Below are 19,454 nucleotides of genomic sequence, written 5' to 3'. Positions count from 1 at the left end.
TCTCTCTCGCTCTCGCTATCTGCCACTGGGAAGCTGAGTGAACTTCGACTAACCCCATCAAATAGACCCTGGCATGAAGTTAATCTCCTTATCATGACCGACCGAGATGACTTTTCACCATCTTTATTGTTATTCCAGAGAACCTGGAGCTGATAGCGTTCCTCATTAACATGCTTTGACCTAAAAAAAGAAAGAAAGCCCATCATTATTGTATTGAGGATTAGCTTATATAGCTGGGTGTGTTCTCATTTGGGAGATAGTCTGATGGACATTAGTGGCTCGGATCACCTCTCATTAAGACAGTTGGCCAGTATGCTCACGGTTCATCAGCTATGGCCATCAGGGGTGTCGCACCTAATTCTGGGCCCTGGGTACAAGCCAAGGATCCACTCACATTTTATGCTTTAACTATTGAAAAATAGCTGATATACAATGCAAGCTTGTAGATCTGCTATTTTTGAAAAATCGTGAAAATGTGTGCAAGTCTTTGAATATTTAAATGTTTCTATGTCAGTGGTGCCCAGACTTTTTCATGTGAAGGACCCCCAAAATGATATGTATTTGGCCACGGATCCCCATCTCAAAATATTTAGTTCCAGGGACCCCCCCAGAAGAAAAATTTGAGTTACAAATGTTCGCTTAAAAAATTACATACGTATATTCAGTATATATACAGATCCTTCTCGAAAAATTAGAATATTGTGTGAAAAAGCATTGCAGATGCCATAGCACCCCAAATCAAGGTTGACATTTCTCTATTATAAATCCTTATTTTGAGTGGTCTCGTGTAATATTGTAATATTTTGATATTCATAAGCTGTATGCCATAAAAATTCAAAATTGTAACAAAAAAAGGTTTGGAATAATTCACTGAATGTCCAATGTATCTAGAATATATGAAAGTTTCAAGAAATATATGAAAGTTTCAAGACAATTGACTTTTACACAATATTCAAATTTTTCAAGAAGGATCTGTATATATATATATAAGATTTGCACACATTTTCACGACTTTTCAGAAATAGCAGATCTACAAGCTCATAGCGCGGCACCAAGTGCTGCGCTGTGAGCTTGTATATCTGTTATTTTTCAATAGCTAAAGTATAAAATAATATGTGACGCCCCTGATGGCCATCTCCCTTCGCTCTCCCGCACCCTGTCTCTCTGGAGAGACGGTCATTGACAGGCCAGGCAATAGAAGCAAAGAGCAAACGCATCACTCCATCTCATTTTACTTATATTTACCGTTTCCCCGCACCCCCCCCATACTCCTCTAAATGTTATGCATTGGCTCTGCTGTGGCTGAATCTCTATTTCTCTTTTTTCCACCCTCTGTTGACCCTCCATTACCTCCATCCAATCATTTCTCCACTGGGCCTGCACCTGCATCTTGGCACCCCCCCGCCCCCTCCTTGCTTCTCTCTCTGCCTCCCTCACTGCTCTCTCTCTCTGGGTGTCTCATTAAAGGCGCTCTATCTAATGAGATTACGCCATGGGGATTAATGGTGTGGCTAATTGATAGACACACAGCCGGGGAGGATTAAATCCCTTTAAATCCCCAGCGGGTTTTTTGGTGCCTTTGCTGACTAATTGAAATCACAGGAACGGACACAAATGCACTCCCTCTCCTCAGACTTGGAGCGTTCATTCCCAGTCTGGGCCGAAGAGAGATGAAGCAGGAAAGGATCTTTCACGTGTGGTCTCCAGAGTAGCGGACAGCATTATATGAACAACAATGCATGGTCAACGATAAACTTTTCATTTCTAACGGCAGGCCCCCTCCATTCCACAATCCAACACTTATATAGCCTCTTAGGGAAGAAAGATAGCACACATAGACGTCAAAGGGGGCTTGAGCCCCTGCCCTTTTATCCGTCAGTAAAAATTGCCCTCATCAGACCATGAATGCAGTTTTCACTATGGTGAAAGAAATGCAAATGCCCACCTTTCCATGCCATACCTGAAGGCAGCATTCAGAATGCTTCAGAAGAGCGAGAGAGAGGAGCACTCATCAAACACAGTTCCATCAAATACTTGTTTTGGGTGCACGGCTCAGGGAACGAATGGAATTTTAGAAAGGAGATGCCAGCACTCACTTTAGAATGAAATCTTGGAATTTTTATTTCATGTTGCCCCAGCAGCATTCAGAATGCAGCATCTTATGTTGAAAAAAATTGCCCCCTCTGTGTAGAAATTCATGCCGTTACGCCACATCTCCAGTATTCACTTGATTATGCTTAGTTCAGTGTGGTATCAAGAACCGAAAATAGCCGGTCTGCTATTTTCGATATTTTCACCTAAAGGCCCTTTAGAAATGTCAGCCCCTGCCTCTAGTATTCTCTGCACGTCCCTGGAAGAAAGCATAAATGCATAATCTCTACTACAACTACTGTAAAATACCCTAGATGCAGCTGTTCAATTGCACAAGCATACGGTGCAACCCAGCGAGTACAGGATGGTGCAACCATCTGTTCCCACATTCTATCCTGAAAACAAATACTTGTTTGGGGTGTTTACTTTTCAACACAGTCTAAAAGTAATTTTGTTTTTGTGCCTGGTTTGGCGTATATGCTAAATATATAATATATAAGAATTGGTTCTCAGTGTGTTTCCTTGGTTCATTTAGTAATAGTAGTTAAGTTCATCATAGAACTGATGGTCATTGTGCATTGTGAGCTTGTAGATCTGCTATTTTCAAAAGATTTTGATACATTTTAAATCTTGAAACGGGACACTGTATAATGAGTAAGCTACTTTTAATTTTGGTACTTTAAGTACATTTTGATGACGATTTTTTTGTACTTTTACTCAAGTACATTTTGAATTCTGGACTTCTACTTGTGACAGAGTATTTCTACATTGAAGTATTGACTTTTTACTTAAAAATGTAGTGCTTTTTCTAATTTTTGCCAATAAATCTTTAACTTGGAGATATTCAGTATTGGACATTGAGAAGAGAATTAACAATGAGCTATCATGAGCAATCACAAACCCTGGAAAAGTGGAAGTATTGCAAGGCAGTATCCTTGGAGCTGCTTCTTACATTACATCTAGCTGAAGTGAATACAGTGTGCAGGTGTTTACTGTTTTTTTGATTAATTTGTGTGAGATGAGGGAAAGAAAAGTACTAGATTTAGTTAATGCCTTATGAATTATGGTCTGGAGTTACTGTGATTTGGTGGAACACATTTTAAATCAAATTGTACCTTCCCCCCATGATCTTTAGCATCCAGGGGTTAAGTTATGGAAGTTAAAGGGACACTTTAATTATTAGGGCAGTGGCATTGCTCTACTGGCTAAAGCTTGCATCACAGGCACGTGCACAGATAGACATCAAAGTGGGCTTGAGCCCCTGCCCTTTTATCAGTCTGTATACGTGCCCTCTCCAGACCATGAATGCATGTTACTTTTTACTATGGTGAAAGAAATGCGAATGCCCCCTTTTACCATACGAGGCAGCATTCAAGAGAATTGCCTTGTCCAAACTCTCCTGAACTTGAATGCAGCATCTTATGTGTAGAAATCCATGCCGTACGCCACATTGACTTGATTATGCTTAGTTCAGTGTGGTAATCAAGCACCAAAAATAGCCAACCTCCGAGCTCACAACTCGTCGCAGCGCGACGCGTTGTGCTCGGAAGTCTGCTATTTTCGATATTTCCACCAAAAGGCCCTTTTAGAAATTTCAGCCCCTGCCTCTCTAACATTCTCTGCACGACCCTGTTGCATCACACAATAGCGAGTTTAAGCTTGTTAAGGCAACGGCAGATGACAACGGTAATCGGAAATGATTCTGCGCTCGATAGATAAACCTGCCGTCGCCCCAGCCGTCTCTACTATGGCAGAAGGTCCCTTCCCACGTAGCGCCTACTCCGTCTGCTGCGTGTACGCGTCGCCATGGGAACCAAAGCGTTCAGTGAAAGGGGTGGGAACCCGTCGCCGCCGAGGCTTTGCTTAACCATTTTGATCGCTACGGCGATTACGTCATAGCAGCCGTAGTCCGCCTGGCGTTGCCGTATTGAAAACCATCTAGCTTAAACTCGCTAATGTTTAGCTAACAGCTGGTGCTATAGTATATTGTACTGCACAATATGTCTCAAAAACGTTACGGGCACATTTTCAAAATGTATTGTTTTATTTTCTAAAGCACACATCCAGTATCTAGATGAATTAAGAAAGGAATTCTGATACACCGTATAATAGAACAACTATCAGCAGGCATGGCTATTGAATCTGTCACTGTCCCACGTCGTCCAGAAGAGGCTGACACAAGAGAAAATGTTGACGTTACAGAGCAAGAGGGGAAAGGCTGTTTTTAGATATAAAAAAACAGGAGTATAACAAAGCTTTCTTAAAACTCTTCTAAATCGATCCGCCGAATTGAAACGGAAAATACATAAGCAGGCATCTGGTGCAAAGTAAGGAGGTAAACGCTGAACCTAAAGATGGAATTAAATGGAGATAACACACATATCGTCACTGACTGTCGGGCAGAAACCTCATATCTCCAAGTTGCAAATTTGTAACTTTTTTCGCTAAGTAAAGCACTGCTTCATCATACAAGGCCATCGCACAAAAGTAGTGAAAACAGCTGATCTACAAGCACACAACGCCTTGCGGTGCGAGTGCTTGTAGATCGGCTGTTTTTACTAGTTTAAATCATTTTAAAAATAATAAATACAAAACAAACGGTTTTGGACATACAAGGTTTCCACCCGACAACGACGATGTACAGAAAATGAATGGGGAAAGAGATAAGACAGAAAAGAACTATCCTTAAGCCCACTGAAGAACTTGAGAAAGAGAGCAGCAACTTTTATGTTATTAATACTTCAAAAATATGTATCTTACAGTAATGTTTTTTTTATTTTTTTCAGTGTCTTTATACAGAGTATATTCATATAGTTTATTTCCGCTGACTATGTTCACATTCTCACCACATAGTAACAAGTGCGTCGAGTAAAACATTTTCGGGAAAAAAAGAAAATCATGCACCTTTTAATAGTTTTCATCGACCTATATAAAAAAAGGGAATGTTCAAGGCGAGTAAAATCCTTCCAATACTTCTCCGGTGTCTTCTCTCCCAAGCTGCTGCTTCTCACACTTTGTCTTACTACGCAGATCATGCCTATATAAGCTTTACAACTGTGGAGAAAGCAACAGAAAACCGCACAGGGCAGGCAAGCGTCTGAACATAAAGGCTCCTAGACTCACGAGTCCACAGAGGAAAGGCAGGCATTCTCCACTAATTTAGAAAACCCCCACAGACAGGTCAAGGTATGTATAAAAACAGTCACACCAGATGACACAAGACACTCAGCAGGTCCTTCCAGCAGAGGGTGGCTTCATTCCTCCACGAAACGACTATTTTTTTCTCTCTTTTTTTTCACGCCAATTGGCTGCAGATTTCATTGCGTTATCCTGTAGCATATTATGTCCCCATTGTGTCCTTCTATATTTTGATTGGCCGTTTGGTGTTGGTCACTTGCACCATTGTGAAGGACACTAAGGGGGCTTGTGAGGGGGTGGGGGGGGGGTCAGGAGGAGGGAACGTGCCGCCCGAAACCGCTTTCGAATGGCAACCGACCCTGAGATAGCAGGAGTCTCGATACAAAAAACACACCACAAAAGGCACTTTAAAAAACAACAGTGCTTCTGTTCTAAGGAAATTCAAGTTGACAGAGTGAAAGTAGAGAGTCAGAGTGTTCCCCGGAACATTCTTTTTTCAGTGTGAGACTAAAGTGAAAGATGGTTTTGTCCCAAGTAAACCAAGTCCGGAGCGTATCACTTGACACTCGCATCACTTTCATGACTGCCTTGATTTGTCCCCAGAGAGAGTTCCAGGTCCAGCACGGTGAGAAAAAAAAAGATCACACTATAAGAACTTGCCACTAAAAAACAAAACCAAAGCCAGAATACAGTTGCATCGCAGTGTAGCTCATGTGTGTGAGAGAGCTTGGTTTGCCGTGTACTAAACTAACACAGCACACGTAAGGGTCCAGTCCTCACATGTCTACAATGTCATGTTCTTGGGCCCCCTTATGGCCGTGGTTTCGAGGGGCGTTCGGCCGCCTTGAGACCAACCCCGCCTTCACCCCCGCGGCCCCTTCTACCCCGGCGCCACTCCGCTTCCCCCCTCCTCCCCCTCAGTCGTCGTCCCCTCCGCCGTAGAGGTCGGCCAGCTTCTTGAAGCGCGGGCCCCAGTCGTTGAGGTAGTCGTAGTCCTGGTCCCCCGAGCTGGTGGAGTTGAGCGTGCTGACGGAGCCGGCGGTGGAGCCGCTGCCCTCGTAGTCGAACACCAGCAGGGAGTCGTAGGGAGGGGCCGTGGGGTCGTTGTCGGCCGCCCGCAGGCCCTGCAGTCCAGGGAGAGATGGAAAACACTGTTTTACCAGTGGTGGAAAGTAACTAAGTATATTATTTACTTAAGTACTGTACTTAAAGGGATATTCCACTTTCAAAAAAACTCTGCCTTGCATGACGGGCTGAAAAGAACAGCGTGTCACATTTTCGTTCTTATCATCACTCTAAGGGTGCAAACAAGCTATGCTACATTCAGAAACAGCCAACGCATGCAGAAACGAAATAAAAGAAAAATCCATAAGAGCTATTCTTTTGCTGAATCAGACACACATATACCGGTACGCACACGCACGCGCACACGCACACACACACGCACACACACACACACACACACACACACACACACACACACAGTGGTGTAAATGTGCTGTCCATCAGTAAACGTACGTCGTGAATAAAGTCTCCTATGTCTCCAGGGTGAGGCAGACTGGGTCTGACAGGGTACTGGGACTCAGAGATCACAGGCCTCTCATCCACCCGCCGAACTCCTGACGGCTTGTTGATGATGTGGTCCAGAGACTCCGGCTGCTGCAGCTGGCTCAGGTCGTAGTCCTGCAATGGGAGACAAAGATCAGTGAGAGAATGTTTGGGTCTTCTGCTGTCCCTGGTCAAGAAGACATGAAGTGTTTAGCAGATAATTCAACACAAAGGACGAATTAACCATGAGTTGCCATGCAGTTAAACAGATGTTTCATGGCTTTCTCTTGATATAAAACCAGTAAGACTCCAAAATCGGGAGATAAGCGACCGTCAGGTCGCAGAGTGATTTTAGGGCAAAATGTGTAGGAGCAGTGTCCAAAAATGTGTTTGAAAAAATCGGCCTGATGGTGGCGCTATATGGGACAGATCCATGTTGATGAGATGAGTGTAGACATACTGTGTAGCGATTTGCGTGATTTTAGGGCAAAATCTGTAGGAGTAGTGTCCAAAAATGTGTTTGAAAAAATCAGCCTGATGGTCGCGCTATATGGGACAGATCCATGTTGATGACATGACTTTAGAGATACTGTGTACCGCTTTGCGTGATTTTAGGGCTAAATCTGTAGGAGCAGTGTCCAAAAATGTGTTTTGCAAGAATCGGCCTCATGGTGGTGTTAGAAGAGGGCCATATGTCCATGCGTGCGTGCATGTGAAAATACATAAAGTATTTTGAAACAAATTATAAATGCTGGGTATTTTTTTTTATCACAATACACATACAGCCATGTTCAGACTAAGGCTGTGGCAGATTATTCTTCTGGTTTCCAGGCTAGGTCTGAGAAATGTATTTGAGATATAATATGGATTTTGTATTTTGAAAAAACATTTTATAAATACTGATGCAATGACAAGTCAATTCATAGAGTTGTTGGTAAATATGTCTGTCTCAAGACCCGTCATACTCTGCCTCTCAATTGTGGTTGAATTTGTTCTCAGAGTAGAATCCACATTTCACAATAAATATATTTATTACATGGTATAAACCTGGGTAAATGACATAAAAATGACATAATGACATAATTATGTATTTTCTGTATTTCTGAAATACGGAAAATACAAGATCTGAAAGTATCTTGACACAAATGACATCACATTTTCCCTCCCAGCCAAATGACAAAACAAGAATTAATATTTGAAATACTTTCAAATAGTGCATCTGTGCGTGCGTATGTGCATACCTGGTCCTCCTCTCCGCCTCCCTCCTCGTCATACTTGAGGATGTTGTCTCTGACGTCGTCTTCAGGGTCGATGAGCAGAGGCTTGGCCTGGCGCTCCTTCTCCCTGCGCTTCATCCACACTACGAACAGCAACACCATGCCTACAACACGCACACAGAGGGAAGAACAAAGTATAAATTATTATTTGAGACCGAAGGTCGCAAGTTTACTATGAAAACCGGCACATCTTGTTCGTGTATCTCTGTCTGAAGGTCACGCCTGACACTGTGGTTCCCCTGACACATCACTGTGACATCACAGGTGATATCACAGGTGACATCACCTATGTAAAAGTCCATATATGGGTATTCCCTAGAATCCCTTTTATGCCCATATATGAAGATCCCTGATGTCATCAATATACATCACTGGCCAGATGGCCAAGACATGGCCCATATCTGTGTGGCTGGTTCAGATAGGGATCTCCATGTATGGGCATAAAAGGGATTGTATGTTGTGATGTCATGGGAACCACTCTAACAAAATCCCTTTATGCCCATATATGGAGATCCCTGATGTCATCAATATTAAGCCCATCTAACAGGAATTAATATGGGAATGCCCTTATATGGAGGAAGACATATCCATATATGTGTGGCTGGTTCAGACAGGGATCTCCATGTATGGTCATAAAAGGGACGTACCATACACAGTACATGGATCTCCATATATGGGTACCAGGGGTCTCCATATGGGTAACTGGTCCGATATACATCACTGGCCAGATGGCCAAGAAAGGGCGAGGTCGCATGTCACCCTGAGGCCTCTTACTAGTTATAGTAGAAAGAGAGAGATAGAGTGTCCAACATAAGGAGCTTGAGTATAGCATGTGGATTTGGGGCTGGACAGAAAACTCAGGCAAACTTTCCAGACAACGGGTCCTCCAGCTGCAGCATGCAGATGACTCTTGTGCCGCACTCTCCAGAGAATCCTCAGTCCATCCTTAGAGCTTGCAACGGGATGGGGCTGTCTGTCTGTGAACACCGCCAAGACAGGAGTAGCCTGCCAATGGAGTTCAAGAGGTACCCCACATACATACACACTGCCTGTCTCCACCATCAGGCAAGCATCAGCTGCCTTTGGGAGACTGCGACGCCGGGTCTTTGAGAATAATAACCTCCACCTACACGTTGTCGTTGTCGCGTGGAAACCGTGTATGTCCAAAACCGTTCGTTCTGCATTTATCATTTAAAAAATGATTTAAACAAGTAAAAATAGCCGATCTACAAGCACACAACGGCGTTGTGTGCTTGTAGATCTGCTATTTTCACTAGTCTTGTGTGACAGTCTTGTATGATGAAGCAGGGCTTTACTTTACGAAAAAAGTGACGACATCCAAGGTGGCTGTCTACGAGGTTGTCCGCATCACCACCCTCCTCTAAAGCTGTGAAGCATGGACCACACGCAGCTGTCACATCAAGTCCCCAGGAGCGTTTCCACATGGGTTGCCTACATCGCATCCTGGGGCTCACCACAGCGTGATTGTGTGCCTCACACTGAAATGCTTGGAAAGACCAACCGCGGGAGTATTGAGGCCACGATCACCCATCACCAACTGCTCTGGCTTGGACACGTGATCCAGGTGCCCCAAGACTAGGGATGGGTACCGAATTTCGGTACCAAGCCAGAACCAATAAGGAAATGACGGTTCCTGGGAACCCAAAACATATTTGTAATTTCGGTACTGCCTATCGGTTCCTAGACACGGCTGACACACTAGTAAAATAAATAAAGGCTTCATGATTACATGACATATATATCTTAAAAGATGTATTTGACTATCTGTCAGGACCTGTCTAACTTACGTGACTATGCGACTTGTATTCCTCCACACACACGGGACACGGCAGCGTGTAGATGTGAGCTTCGCGAGCAACAGCCAGACAGGCATGCAAAATATGGACCGTGGAAAGCACTCTTAAGTGTGGCTTCATTAAAGCAGGGAACCCAAAGTGGGTTTAATCCACGTCTGGTTTGACAGCGTGGCATTCATCTGACTGAAAGAGTGTACGGTACCCCGACTGTCCCACAAAGTGTTGTATATCTCTTCATGGGTCCGTTGGTACCGAAAAACACCTGACACCACCTGGTGGGTACCGATTCTATTACCTCGGATCAAGGGTCTTTGTCATTATGCTTAATACCTGAGTCGATCCGGGATACCCGTACTGAGCGCTGCTCAGTAGAGAAAAGTATTAATATGAAGTGCTGCGATGGTCAGACTGTCCTGGGATCAGATTAGTGCAGCTGGACCAAAGTTGAGCGGTGCATGCTGTCAGTTCAGTGACTGGAGAGCGGAGGAGGCACAAAGCACAAAGCACACCAAAGCGTGCAATTTGGGAAGAAAATGCCAATTTAACATTGAGGTGCCCAGAATACTAAGGTTCCCTTCTCTTCCTGTTATCGAAAAAAGACTCAGGAGGAACACATGACTGCCAGTATGTGTAAGTGTTTTTCTTTGTCATAGTGGTGCCCTGATGAGCTGGTATCCAAGATGGAAATTGGACCTGATCAAGACACACTTTGAAGAAACCGTATTGTTACATGTCGTCTGATTCATTTCTCCGCCTCTAACTTTACACAAATTGATAAAAAAAAAAGTATGAAAAAACGAATGTGATGTGAACAAAGGTGTTCCTCTATTAATGGCATGCTTTGAAACCAACATCAAAATCATGTCTGCAGTCTGGGGATTATCATATTTGTATCAATTACCAACGCTGTGATGTCTGTCTTGATGCATGCCTTTACAGGGAACAGACATTGCATAATCAGTGGCCAATCCTGATATAACATCGCTCAGTCATATTATTTTTAACTCTGGCAGCAGGATGTATTTTCCTGAATGTTTTATTTTTGCAATTCTACAGTAGATGTGTTTGGGAATGGGATGTACTCAGCACACGAGAGGATACCTAATATCCAGTTGTATGCAGTGTATTCAAAGCAACACAACATTGTCATTGTCATTGCACGTAGTATCCCTCATTAGCCACCACGGCCCGAGGAACCCGAAAAAACGCAGCTGTTTCTTTCCGCCAGGCCCGAGGAACCAGAGAATGAATATGCTTTAAATTCTATAAAACAATTAAAAGTATGATCGCTGTTTATCGCTAAGCAGTTTCTAATCACCCGCGAAAAAGTGCTTCCGGTCGCATTTCCGGTTTCCACCGGATATGGTTTCCGAGGCGGAAAAGGAGCTCAGCTAACGTTAGCTTTTCATGTAAACACTGCCAGGCGCAGCGCAGCGATGGAAGCGTCTTTTTTCAATGGGATTTTTTTTTCGTTTGAAAGCTGTGATCTGGTGTACACACGCCTGGTGCATGATCCACACACGCACCCACGTTAAAAGGTAAGGACGTCGTGGCCCGAAAGTCGATGTTTTTTAATAGCAGTAAATGAGTTAAACTGGAGACTGGAAAACGCCCAACAGACAACAGCCCACGATAGACAATGGGTTTTAAATTATGGATCATATTGGTATTAGCAGATAGTCGATAATAATCTATCACTGGGATTTGTCTATGTTATCTTCTATATACCAATCTGCTATTTTCGCTACTTCTTGAAAGTTATGGAATGTTTTTCCTTTTTTTAAATATATATACAGGGTTCCCACACATTTTTACCAATTCAATTCCAAAACTTTTCCAGAATATTTAACCCAATTTCCAGGACTATATAACAATAATTCAGCTCAATAACAAGTCGCTTACTCCTATGTGCAATGCCCAAAGACAGGTAGTGTATGCCAGTGGTTCTCAACCTTTTCAGGCTGTGACCCCTGAAATAATCATATTTTAACTGGGGACCCGGCACCCTGACGCGCACTAAGAGTTGAGGAATTTTGTATAACACGTTTCTATTGTGAAAATAGCAGATATACATGTAGATCGGCTATTTTCACAATTTCTGCCTCTAATATTTGACAATTTGGCCAATGTTTAATTTGTAATTTCAGAGGTATTGACAAAATCAATAACCAAAGACAATGCATAGGTATTTTTTCCAGGACCTTCCAGGACCCTTGATCAATTCCAAAACTTTTCCAGTACTGGAAAAATATTTTTCTAATTTCAAAATATTTCCAGGAATTTCATGACCGTGGGAACCCTGTATATATAATATATATTTATTTATTTGGGCGACCCAAACATGTGTAAACACTGTGCTGTACTCACTGAGCAGTATGATGATGCAGATGAGTATGGCTATGATGGCTCCAGTGCCCAGGCCGGCCGCCGCCACCGCCCCTGTCGTGGTGCAGTCCCCGTTCTCGTCACAGGGACACACCTTCACCCTGATCACGGAGCGGTTGGACAAAGGAGGGTTTCCCGAGTCAGAGACGATGATGGGGATCTCGTACACGTCTCCCTCCAAGTAGGGAATCTTCAGCCTCAACTGGGCATAATCACCTGCAACAAGGAGACGGAGGGTGGAGGCGTGAGTGGGGTGGGGTTGAGGAGAGGGTGGGCATGTCAGGGATGATGGGGAGTTAAGAAGAAAGAGAAAGACAAATATATCGTCGCTGTCGGGCAGAAACCTTGTATCTCCAAGTTTCAAATGTGTACATTTTTTAGCAAAGTAAAGCACTGCTTCATCATATACCATCGCACAAAAGTAGTGAAAACAGCTGATCTACAAGCACCCAACGCCTCGCGGTTGTGTGCTTGTAGATCGTCTGTTTTCACTAGTTTAAATCATTTTAAAAATGATGAATACAAAACATACGGTTTTGGACATACAAGGTTTCCACCCGACGATAATATGTGAGTGAATCTGTTGAGTACAGAAACCTTGCTTATTTAGTCATGAGCTTTTGTTACTTACCTTTCATTGGTTCGATATTCATACACACCACAGACAGTACAGTACATAAAAAAATCTACTGTACCATTCATTTATGAAAAAACTAAAAGTTGAGATACAAGGTTTGTGCCCGACAGCAACATATGCTGCTACTGTATCTGAATGTATTTCATTGAAGAAACCTCTCATCTCCATATTCTAGCTTTTTTTTTGTGTTTTTCTTTTTTTCGTAAATGAATTCCCTGCTACTTGGATCAGACTACAGCAGGGGTCCAAATCTTTATGTGATAGAAAAGTTTTTCTCCTTTTTTATATTAACCACTTGAACCCTAGTGTCCATATTCCAAGAACTTTAGCCAAAAATAGCAGATCTACAAGCTCGCTGCGAGGCGTTGTGAGCTTGTCGATCGGCAATATTCGGCAAAGAGGTTTCGTGTACAGGGGAAAAAGAGCAGACTAAGTACAGAGTGAAAGGTCAAGTTTATTATGTATTGACGGTTCAAGTGGTTAAATATCTGAAAACACAAATTCACATGAATCCAAAATACACTGACGATCGTGCTGTCAAACAATGAAACTACATGGAATCTATGAAAATGTTGTGGGGGTCCCTGCTTCATCTCTCTCTCAACTAAGGGGTCCTTCTTGGCCTGAAAACGCTGAAGACACCTGCTGAAAAGTAACAGTCCCTGTCGGACACCCGACAAAGACAACAATTGATTATACTCCTATCTTGATTGATCTGGATTTGGTGTCAGTCATCATCACATGTGTAGGCGTGGTAGTGGAAAGTGGCTATGACATGACCAAAACATACCGCGATTGGTATGCCCCCCCATGGGGGCTCTCTAAAGACATAAACAGAGCATATAACCTTGAGCATCTATCATGATAAGACAAGAGCCTCTGTGGGAGAAGAGCCCAACGTTATGTGATCAGATTTGTCCTCAAGACAACCGCTGTGATACATCCATCTGGGTGGATTAGGTGACAGATCGCTTGGTCAGGGGACAGAGAGATGAATGGATCTCATTTGTCACAAACGACAGATCATACGTCAACACCGGACGGTAGCATCCGTCCCTCGCTGAGCTTTTGTGGGACGTTTTATACACAGCTTGTAGCTCTCTCTTTGCAGTTTAGAACAATACTTTTGTTTTCCCTTTGATGTCCCTCGAGGCCCCCCGTCTGTGGACACTGTGCAGTCAGTGGCCATTTCAGCTTCCATCACGGTAAGGGCGTCATTTAATCCAGTGGACACATACTGTAGTAATGGTGCAAGACCAGTCGGTCCATTTATATTTATCACATCATCTTGATGTGACCACTTATGTGCCATGGTATTCGTAGCCGATATTTCAAAATGGAACACGCTCAATACTGTAACTACAGTAAGTAACTAAGTTGAACTGACGCCTCACGGTTGTGTGCTTGTAGATCGTCTGTTTTCACTAGTTTAAATCATTTTAAAAATGATGAATACAAAACAAACAGTTTTGGACATACAAGGTTTCCACCCGACAACGATGATATGTGAGTGAATGTGCAGTATATCTGTGGAGTACAGAAACCTTGCTTATTTAGTCACAAGCTTTTGTTAATTACCTTTCATTGGTTCAATATTCATAAAACACCACAGACAGTACAGTACGTTAAAAAAAATCTGGAAAATAGCAGATCTACTGTACCATTCATTTATGAAAAAACTAAAAGTTGAATCGCCTAAATAAATGTTTTAATGGGAGTGGCTGTTGATTCAGGGTCTGGAACCCAACCAAAATAAAGCGTGGCGTCAGATGGTCGGTCTCCATGATCCTACCGTTGAGTCGAGAGATGGTCCAGTTGCGGCGGACGCTGGAGGGGAAGGAGGGCAGCTCAAAGACAAACGGTCCCACGTTGGGGTCAGCGTCGGCGTCCGAGGCCGTGATGTTGACCTTGGAGCTGTGGCGCGCACGCTCGCACACCTGCGCCCCCTTGGGCATCAGCACAGGAGCGTTATCGTTGACGTCTATCAGGTAGATCTGTAGCGTACCCGTCCCGCTGGCCTGGGGAGAGCCTGGGGGAAGGAGAGAGGAAGGGATTGAATGAATCAATCATTTATTTACAGACAACACAAACATATTGTCGTTGTCGGGTGGAAACCTTGTATGTCCAAAACTCTTCGCTTTGCATTTATCATGTTAAAAATGATTTAAACTAGTGAAAACAGCCGATCTACAAGCACACAACGCCTCGCACCGCAAGGCGTTGTGTGCTTGTAGATCTGCTGTTTTCACTACTTTTGTGTGACGGCCTTGTATGATGAAGCAGGGATTTACTTTGCGAAAGAACATACAAATTTGAAACTTGGAGATACGAGGTTTCCACCGGACAACGACGATATGCTGTGCAGCACAGGCCGGTTAAACATCCTGCCCAAAAAGGAACATCCTAAATAGGACCTTTTACGGCTTTGTTAACGTTGGAAGTCCTTGGCATTCAGTTCATCGCAAATGGTAACAAGAACAACATTTAATGCAATCATAAAAGACCATTATATGTACAGAGTAAATAACTACATTCAATGCAATTATAAAATATAAAATATAAATACAATAAATGGGGGGTGGGTGTTCACTGGGAGGGGTGACTACGAGCCCAGCGAGCTACATGTCTTAAAGGACCATTTCACCTCTGGGACAACCAGATCTTATTTTATTGTTGTTTGGGACACGATCAAGCTTGCTGAAATACTAAAATATCTAAAAACACAGATTGAACACAAAAAATAACTCAGGATTATGTTGATTGTGTCCCAAACAACAATAAAATAAGATCTGGTTGTCCCAGAGGTGGAATGGTCCTTTAAGGGAAATAGTCAAGGAATTCCACACAATGGCAGTATTGTAGAAGGAGAATTTAGCCATATTTGTGCTATGTGTTTGTAATATTAGATTGTTGTGTGCGCTGTTGTGTAGCAGTGGGTGTCGCTAACTTTTTGAAGGTGTTTGGTCAGATATGCAGGTACTGTGGGGGTTGAGGGCCAATTTGCATTTACTATTTTGAATGTCAATCCCATTTTTAGTTGGTGGAGGGGACAGGGAGAAATAGGAAGATTGAAGGATAGAAGTAATTAAGTGAAGTGAGGTAGAATTGTTCACCGGAAGTAAAAAATCTGGTCAGTGGAATTTTTCTATATAGTAACAGTTTCGAAATATCGTTTTAAACTTAAAAAATCTAAGTATATCGAAATGAAAACAGCTAAAATCGAATCGTATCGTTTTATTTTGTATCGTATCGAATCGGCAGTGCAAAGAATCGATTGTATCGATACTACCTACGTGTGCATTGTATTTAGCATTTTTAAGAAGAACAAATTAAAAGGAGGGGTTTAATTACTTTTCCTTTCCCTATAGCTACATTGGTCTATCGATAAATGTGTGTAATCTCTGGGTTCACGTCTTTTGTCAAGGTGCAGGTTTGTCAATATACAATGTCTCCATGTATTTGGCAGATAATCACTGTGTTTACTTATTTATATTCATAATAATACATGTTTCCCTTCAAAACCTGCACTATCCACACCTTTCACACAGATTTAATTTCTTTGCTAAATAGTTACTATATCGATTTTAAATAATTAAATCGAATCGTATCGTATCGCCATGAATGAACCAATATCGTCCATGTATCGTATCGTCAACCATGTATCGTGATATGTATCGAATGTAAATTAAATGATGCATGATGTCAGGAAAAAACATGAACGAAGACAAATCGGTCGTTTGGTTTGAGCTGTGTTCATTGAGATGTGGATCAAATTACTACTTTTGTAGCTATTTTATTTCGCTTTTTTTCTTCTCCTTCTCCTTTTTTTTTCTTAAATAAAATTGCCTGGATATCCAAATAATAATATGATTTGGATATCCAAGTAACATTTGTATAACGTGCGGAACATAATAATTCTAATTAGGGGATTTCACTTGATGGGAGGTCTTGTAAAGCCGGAGAGGGCTTTTCATAACTAAAGAACTGGAAAGAAATATATCTCACATACAGTGCACCCGCTATCAAGGGCACTGCTAAATATGTGATGCAGTTCTGCGTAGATAGAAAACTGAACTATAGAAAAAAAGCAGATATATACATATAATTATCACTTCACATGAAAATGTTTGAGCACCACTGACATAGAAACATAGGTTTTTCAAAAAAACCTTAGAAGGATTTGAAATATTCAAAGACTTGCACAAATGTTCACGATTTTTAAAAAATAGCAGAGCTACAAGCTCGGCTTTGAGCTTGTATATCTGCTATTTTTCAATAGTTAAAGCACACAATAATTGTAGTGAATCCTTGTACCCAGGGCCCAGACTTTGGTGCGACACACCTGCACACACGCTATCAAGGGCAGTGCTAAATATGTGATGCAGTTCTGCATAGATGGAGCATTAACCAGCAGCTCACCAGAGCGGGTTCAACCGGGTTCTTCCATCCCGCAGTAAGTTGAATTATTTGGTGTGTAGAGGTCTGCTGAGCAGAGCCTCAAGGCCCATCGACCAACTTGTCGGTTATGATTGGCCCGGTGCTTTGTTGCTCTCTTGCTTCGCTCGAGCAGAATAAGTAAAGAGAATTTCAATCAAAGTGGAATATATCCCCTTGTTGAGACCGGGCTTAAGAATCAATAGGTAGTCAACATGTTGTTGGATTTAAATCGCTGCACTTTAGGGCTACATTATAGAAGTAGCTCTTCACCCTGGAAACCCATCTCTCTTTTTTCTTTTTCTTTCTAAAAAACACCTTGAATCCTTCCTACACAGAGCAAGCAATCTCTTTACACAGAGCAAGCAATCACTTTTATAGATCTTTAATAGCGTGCAGTGATTTTAATAAGCTCAACCGTGGCTGTTTACACCAATATCTTGTTGAAAATGACTACGTCTTTATTCATCAATCTTTTTTTTTTGTCAGTGAATTTTGATGCAGGCCCGCTCTTATGTCTGCTCGGAAGTAGCTCTGGTGGTCCAGAGCTCTGACAGGCGGCTGACCAGGGACGTGCTGGCCATTGGGAAAAGCGGGACAACTCCCGAACGGCCAGTTCATTCCCGGCCGGTCCAGGCCGGCCATTAGGAAAAAAAATTAAATAAAATGTCGGCCTTTGTTCCATTTTGGGGGCTGGGCGGCCAACAAAGTAAATCGTCACTGTCGGGCAGAAACCTTGTATCTCCAAGTTTCAAATTTGTAATTTTTTTCGCAAAGCCCTGCTTCATCATACAAGGCCGTCGCACAAAAGTAGTGAAAACAGCAGATCTACAAGCACACAACGCCTCGCGGTGCAAGGCGTTGTGTGCTTGTAGATCGGCTGTTTTCACTAGTTTAAATCATTTTTAAAATGATAAATACAAAACATACGGTTTTGGACATACAAGGTTTCCACCCGACAACAACGAAATATAACTCATGTAATTGGCCCACTGGCTGAAATGGCAAATCTTTGAGTAGCAGCAGCGCTATAGAGAGAGTTCTCTCTCTATAGCGCGCAATGAGGGCCTCTCCAACTCTTTTTCCCGGGCTGAATCAGGGGCCCAGCATGTCCCTGCTACACAGATCTACATCAGCAGCTCTCCGTTCTCAACAGTACCCACTAGGCGTCACGCGTCTGTCAAGGCGAGCCTCGTGGCTAAAACCAAAGTGCGTTTACTGCAGCTGAACGTTGAGGGCCTGACACAGTCGAAGCGTGATCTTATCCAGCACATTGCCAACCAACATCAAGAGACCCACTGTGTTACCGAAGATAAGCTAATCATTGATGGTTTCGACCTCATCAGCTTCACAGGTCACAACAAACATGGCATTGCCTGCTACACCAAGCAAGGAATAAATGCGAGAGCCCTCCAGCAATCTCCAGCCAAACTCTGCTATTGAATGGTGCACCATGGAAGGTCTGGGCACCACCTTTTGTAACATCTACAAACCACCACCTGCTGAGTTGGACATATCCTTCCTCCCCACCATCCCCGTGAACTCATTTGTCTGCGGTGATTTTAACTGTAGAAACATCAAATGGGGGTACTCGAACACTGACAGAAATGGCTCTGTTGCTAGCGACTGGGCTGAAAGTAACAACCTTCATCTGCTTTTTGACAACAAGGACCCCAGAACCTTTTACTCTGGTAGACACGGCACTTGGACGTGCGTGCCCCGACCTGTCCTTTGTCTCCAACAACATCAGCAGACGCTGCAACAGAATGGTGCTACAGAAGTTCCCTAGATCTGGTCACTCCCCTATCATCATCTCGAGTGACATCAAGCTTGCCATCTCCAGCCTCAACAGAAGACGATGGATTGTCCCTATTGCCTGTGTAGTCCTACACGAACGAACGAACGAACGAACGAACGAACGAGGGCTCAACTTCAGTCAAAATAAACAAAACTACTTAGCTACTCACCAAACCAAAGGTAGTGTTGCGTTGTTGAAAGGCTATTCTCCGCAGTGGGAAATTAACCTCTCAGCACTCCACCCACTCTGTAAAATACATTCTTTTTGTCATGAAATAAAATGCACCCACCTCGAGCCGGGAGTGAGCCACCGCAGACAAACCGGAAATA

General features: G+C 42.9%; 1 protein-coding gene across 2 annotated transcripts in view; it reads right to left on the bottom strand.

Annotated features, from left to right (window-relative positions):
• Positions 1 to 6,146: 6,146 nt before the first annotated feature.
• Positions 6,147 to 19,454, bottom strand: part of cdh4 (cadherin 4, type 1, R-cadherin (retinal)) — a gene marked incomplete at its 3' end in the record, with an annotated part of 159,755 nt that continues 146,447 nt past the window's right edge. For both annotated transcript variants that reach the window (XM_080728850.1, XM_080728851.1), the window contains exons 11-15: positions 14,686 to 14,922; positions 12,239 to 12,472; positions 8,019 to 8,158; positions 6,748 to 6,912; positions 6,147 to 6,353 (exon numbers count right to left, since the gene is read on the bottom strand). In XM_080728850.1, coding sequence (XP_080584976.1) covers positions 6,147 to 6,353; positions 6,748 to 6,912; positions 8,019 to 8,158; positions 12,239 to 12,472; positions 14,686 to 14,922 — 983 coding nt within the window. The remainder of the gene's footprint in view (positions 6,354 to 6,747; positions 6,913 to 8,018; positions 8,159 to 12,238; positions 12,473 to 14,685; positions 14,923 to 19,454) is intronic.

This window comes from Nannobrachium achirus (genome assembly GCF_963921795.1).
Source record: "Nannobrachium achirus genome assembly, chromosome: 6".
In the NCBI taxonomy this organism is placed as follows: domain Eukaryota; kingdom Metazoa; phylum Chordata; class Actinopteri; order Myctophiformes; family Myctophidae; genus Nannobrachium; species Nannobrachium achirus.
Note: the sequence above shows the minus strand (reverse complement) of the source record. Positions and strands in the feature narration are given on the sequence as shown.